Genomic DNA, 5,524 nt, shown 5'->3' with positions numbered 1-5,524 from the left:
CTCATCATAGCCTGGACCCAAGGTTACTCATCATAGCCTGGACCCAAGGTTACTCATCATAGCCTGGACCCAAGGTTACTCATCATAGCCTGGACTCAAGGTTACTCATCATAGCCTGGACCCAAGGTTACTCATCATAGCCTGGACCCAAGGTTACTCATCATAGCCTGGACCCAAGTTTACTCATCATAGCCTGGACCCAAGGTTACTCATCATGCGAGCGTGGTTCATTGAACCCTCGCCATTCCACTAAGGTACTCTGCAGCAGATATAAATTACTAATATGTCATAACTGACAGTCCCCTTCTCTGACACCTGTAGACAGTTGTTTCTTTCCAGGGCAAACTGAAATCTCTTCACCATGTAGCAGCCAAGCAGGTGAGGGAGTGCTCATTCCTAACAGGTCATACATCCAGTGATCCTAAGGCTACTGTGTGTGATTCCGTTATACTGTGAGAGAGATAGGAGAGAGCAGAGGTACAGTGCATTTGGAAAGTATTCAGACCCCTTGATTTTTCCACATTTTGTTATATTACAGCCTTATTTTAAAATGTATTGAATTATTTTTTTCCTTATCAATCTATACACAATACCTCATAATGACAAAGAGAAAACAGGTTTTTAGAAATGTTTGCAAATGTATTAAAAATAAAAAAACAGAAATATCTTATTTACACAAGTATTCAGGCCCTTGCTATGAGACTAGAAATTGAGCTCAGGTGCATCCTGTTTCCATTGATCATTCTAGAGATGTTTCTACAACTTTATTGGAGTCCATCTGTGGTAAATTCAATTTATTGGACAAGATTTGAAAAAGCACACACACCTGTCTATATAAGGTCCCACAGTTGTCAGTGCATATTAGAGCAAAAACCAATCCATGAGGTCGAAGGAATTGTCTGTAGAGCTCCGAGACAGGATTGTATCGAGGCACAGATCTGGGGAAGGGTACCAAAACATTTCTGCAGCATTGAAGGTCCCCAAGAACACAGTAGCCTCCATCATTCTTAAAGGGAAGAAGTTTGGAACCACCAAGACTCTTCCTAGAGCTGGCTGTCCGGCCAAACTGAGCAATCGGGTGAGAAGGTCCTTGGTCAGGGAGGTGACCAAGAACCCGATGGTCACTTTGACAGAGTTCCAAAGTTCCTCTGTGGAGATGGGAGAACTTCCAGAAGAACCACCATCTCCGCAGCACTCCACCAATCAGACCTTTATGATAGAGTGGCCAGATGGAAGCCACTTCTCAGTAAAAGGCACATGACAGCCCGCTTGGAGTTTGCCAAAAGGCACCTAAAGGACTCTCAGACCACGAGAAACAAGATTCTCTGGTGTGATGAAACCAAGACTGAATTCTTTGGCCTGAATGCCAAGTGTCACGTCTGGAGGAAACCATCCCTATGGTGGCACCATCCCTACTGTGAAGCATGGTGGTGGCAGCATCATGCTGTAGGGATGTTTATTAGTGGCAGGGACTGGGAGACTAGTCAGGGTCAAGGGAAAGATGAACAGAGCAAAGTACAGAGATCCTTGATGAAAACCTGCTCCAGAGCACTCAGGAATTCAGACTGGGGTGAAGGTTCACCTTTCAACAGGACAACAACCCTAAGCATACAGCTAAGACAACACAGGAGTGGCTTCGGGACAAGTCTCTGAATGTCCTTGAGTGGCCCAGCCAGAGCCCAGACTTGAACCTGATCGAACATCTCTGGAGACCTGAAAATAGCTGTGCAACGATGCTCCCTATCCAACCTGACGGAGCTTGAGAGGATCTGCAGAGAAGAATGGGAGAAACACCCCAAATACAGATGTGCCAAACATGTAGTGTCATATCCAAGAAGATTTGAGGCTATAATCGCCACATTTACCACATTTAAATGTGGTATTTAAGTTGTTTTTTCATATGAATTTGCAGAAATGTCTAAAAACATGTTTTTGCTTTGTCATAATGTGGTATTGTCTGTAGATTGATGAGAAAAATAACAATTTAATAAATTTGAGAATATTTGAATTTTTTATATATATACTGCTTCAGCACCAGTACCTCTTATAGAATACTAAGAAGCTCTCTGTAAATAGAAAGCTCTGGAGGAAGTTTTAGAGGAGAGTCATGACACAGGGGAGTTCATACACAATAAATATTGTGTAGGAGGATGGTTAACAAGGGTTATCATTCTTTTATGTGACATGCATAGAAGCAGAATGAGAGACTCTGCAGTCACCAAGGTGGGGGAGTGGTGGTACTGGTTGATCAGACGTGAGAGGTGGTACTGGTTGATCAGACGTGAGAGGTGGTACTGGTTGATCAGACGTGAGAGGTGGTACTGGTTGATCAGACGTGAGAGGTGGTACTGGTTGATCAGACGTGAGAGGTGGTACTGTTTGATCAGACGTGAGAGGTGGTACTGTTGATCAGACGTGAGAGGTGGTACTGGTTGATCAGACGTGAGAGGTGGTACTGGTTGATCAGACGTGAGAGGTGGTACTGGTTGATCAGACATTACAATTATTACGGTTTAATATGTATCTATTTCCAGATGTGTGCCTGCAAAGTTGATCTCTCATGTGTCTTAAGAAACGTATTTGAGGTCGTGAGGAGAAGTTGTACTCCATTCTCTACAGTGCATGGCTGATAAGTTTGAAGCACAACTAAACCACACTACTGACTGACAGTGAGCACAGATAATTATATACACCACAATCCCTTAATTAGATGTGTCATACACACTCTAAGCAAAAATAAGGAGTATCTATCCTGTCTTTTATTTGGGTAAATATCACAAATGTTGTAATTACATGTAGAAAAACACAAAAGGAAACAACATCCTTCACAGCACTGTACAATAATAGTGAGTCACACACTGCATTCAGTGAGGTGGGGAATATCAACACTGTTAAGGGGTCTCCATAATGCCTACATTATAACAGGGGTCCCTAAATTGAACAAGATCAGTGAGCCTGCTGCCCGCTGATGACGAATTTCAGATTTCTCTTTGTATGAATGAGATGACAAATGGATTGAATTTTCACAAGTGAATGACACCCCACTGGGCACAGACTGGTTGAATCAACGTTGTTTCCACGATAATTTCAATGAAATTACGTGGAATATACGTTGAATTAACGCCTGTGAGTCTATTAAATATTAAATAACTGAGTCTATTAAATATTTCATTCATTATGAAAACATAAATGTGATTTTCCACAGCTGATAAAAATTGTTTGCCGACTCAATGTTCAACTTTGGCAATTTATACTATTCTAAACATAATGCACTAATCAAAAAAAATCTGACATTTCCTGTCCTATTCTGAACACAGCTGAACAATTAGGACTACGTTTTGTTTCTTACCTGTGCGTTAACAAATGTCCAGCACAGGACGAATGAGACCAAGTTCCATAAGATCCACTTCACCATACTTCCAAACAGGGAAAATGTCATAACTGTTTGTAGAAAAACGTCACCTATCTCTTTGAAACTCTAAATGTAGTTAGGTTAAACGTAATTTGAAATAATTATTATTTGCTATTCCGACTCCAATAGCCGTTGTCTGGTTCACCTTTCCATATAGGGCACATGACAAATATCTGACTTTTTTTCGACTATGACTGTAAAATCTTCAAAACACGTTTTTACGATAATAAATATAAGGTAACATGTTCATAGAATGTCAATAACAAACGCAAAAAAAATATGAAAAGGTCAAGAGAGAGCTCGTAAACACATTAACAATAATTCCTTATCCATAATACACATTTATTTTTCCATATAGTAGGCTATAGCATATACATTCTGCCACGACTTCTCAGAACAAGTTTGTACATTCCAATTGTCTTTTTAGAGAGAAGGACGCGAAATCGCTTTCCGTCCTCAACAAGCTTAGTGAAGACGTGAAAAGGCACGTGCTGTTGATACCGCTAAACTAAAGCGCGGGGATATTTTGGTTGTTCGGCAAAATCACCCTTTCTCTTCTTTAATTTCCAAAGAGTCCTTGTACATTCAGTGCAGTTTTATCAGCATCCAAATGACTGAACAGTAAATGAACAGCGTTGCATATCCTGACACGAAATTCCACCTAATACATATATCACATTCCAGGTTTGATCGTAAGCAGAAACGCACTTTGAAGCAACTCTTGACTAGTGAAATATTTCAGTAATCGCGTAATTTGGTCAAATGCGCAAAATCTGTCCACAGGATATTATTATTTAAGAAACTCTTCTATTCAAGGACCGTTAAACGTAATTTGGGATGTGAAGCGAGGTTTCCTCTGCCGTCCTCGTTCTGCAGTGCTAAAGTGGCTGATGAGCTATCCTTGGTGCTGAAACTTCGTTCGAAGGACTGACCCGAAAGTTGGCATGGGCGTTTTAATGCAATAAATCATCTCTGTCTTTAGCCGAGTGGAGAAAAAAATGTCCGATGTCATACCAGGACAAAATAATTTAAACACTAAATAGGCCTACTCTGCCAATATATTTGAAATCACATTCATATGTGACCAAGACAGGTTGTACTTTGCAAGATGTGGAGTTCAACAATAACATGACCGCTTCCATTGATATTACTCACCATACCACTGCGAATGGAGGCACGAACAACAGGTGGAAATAATACAAGCAGACTGTAATCAGAAGCTACGCACGTGTGTGTGTGTGTGTGTGTGTGTGTGTGTGTGTGTGTGTGTGTGTGTGTGTGTGCATCACACTAAACCATCCTTTTCCTTACAGAAGATAGAAGCAGCATGTACTCAACTAGTAATTGCATGGTGCCCCCCGAGCATCCAATTATCAATGCTAATTAAAATATAACACCTGATATCGTCCTCTCTACTAGTTCCTTCAGATACACAGGTCACATCCCGAATGTAACCCTATTCCCTATATAGTGCACTACTTTTGACTAGAGCCTTATGGGCCCTGGTAAAGTGCACTATAAACGGAATAGTGTGTCATTTTAGACACATCCAATGTACAGAGCAGGAAGTCGGTAACTTATCTATGAACTGGGCATGAGGCAGGATAAAAAAAGTGAAACATCAATAATTGCATAATAAAACTCAGACTCTGTCGCTGCTGCCCCCAATGTGTGTGAGAGAGGGTGTTCTATTTGGTTTTGTTCCCTTCCATCTGATGGTAAAATAACAGAATAAACTTGGCCTGAACTCCACATATGTTGTCTCCAAGATGTTTATCAGCCCGGCGTGTGAATGAATCCACAAACATCCGTTCCCCCAAAGCATCAGTTCCACTACAGCTCTAATCATCAATCATCTCAACTCAATTAACTCCCAATGCAACTACAGTGTGGAATAACTTTTGAGTGGTGCATCACTTCATGTTATATTCTGGACAATATACGTAAATACAATTGTAATCCCAATATTGTAATATTTAATTATTTCTGTCCTGGGCCGATTGAATTGAATTGCCCACTCTGAGGCTTGTCGGATCAGAAACGTCCGTTCGATTGAGTTGAGCTCACCTCAACACATTTGTAGGGTACTAGGGGGTAACTAGCCCCCCCCCC

General features: G+C 41.0%; 1 protein-coding gene across 1 annotated transcript in view; it reads right to left on the bottom strand.

The window, feature by feature from the left end:
* LOC111972869 (parathyroid hormone 2 receptor-like) overlaps window positions 1–3,415 on the bottom strand; it is a 114,023-nt gene extending 110,608 nt beyond the window's left edge. The window contains exon 1 of the mRNA XM_070446252.1: window positions 3,350–3,415. Coding sequence (XP_070302353.1) covers window positions 3,350–3,415 — 66 coding nt within the window. The remainder of the gene's footprint in view (window positions 1–3,349) is intronic.
* Between the last annotated feature and the right edge of the window lie 2,109 nt (window positions 3,416–5,524).

Source organism: Salvelinus sp. IW2-2015, linkage group LG2 (genome assembly GCF_002910315.2).
Source record: "Salvelinus sp. IW2-2015 linkage group LG2, ASM291031v2, whole genome shotgun sequence".
In the NCBI taxonomy this organism is placed as follows: domain Eukaryota; kingdom Metazoa; phylum Chordata; class Actinopteri; order Salmoniformes; family Salmonidae; genus Salvelinus; species Salvelinus sp. IW2-2015.
The sequence above is the reverse complement of the archived record's forward strand: the minus strand, read 5'-3'. Positions and strand labels throughout refer to the sequence as shown.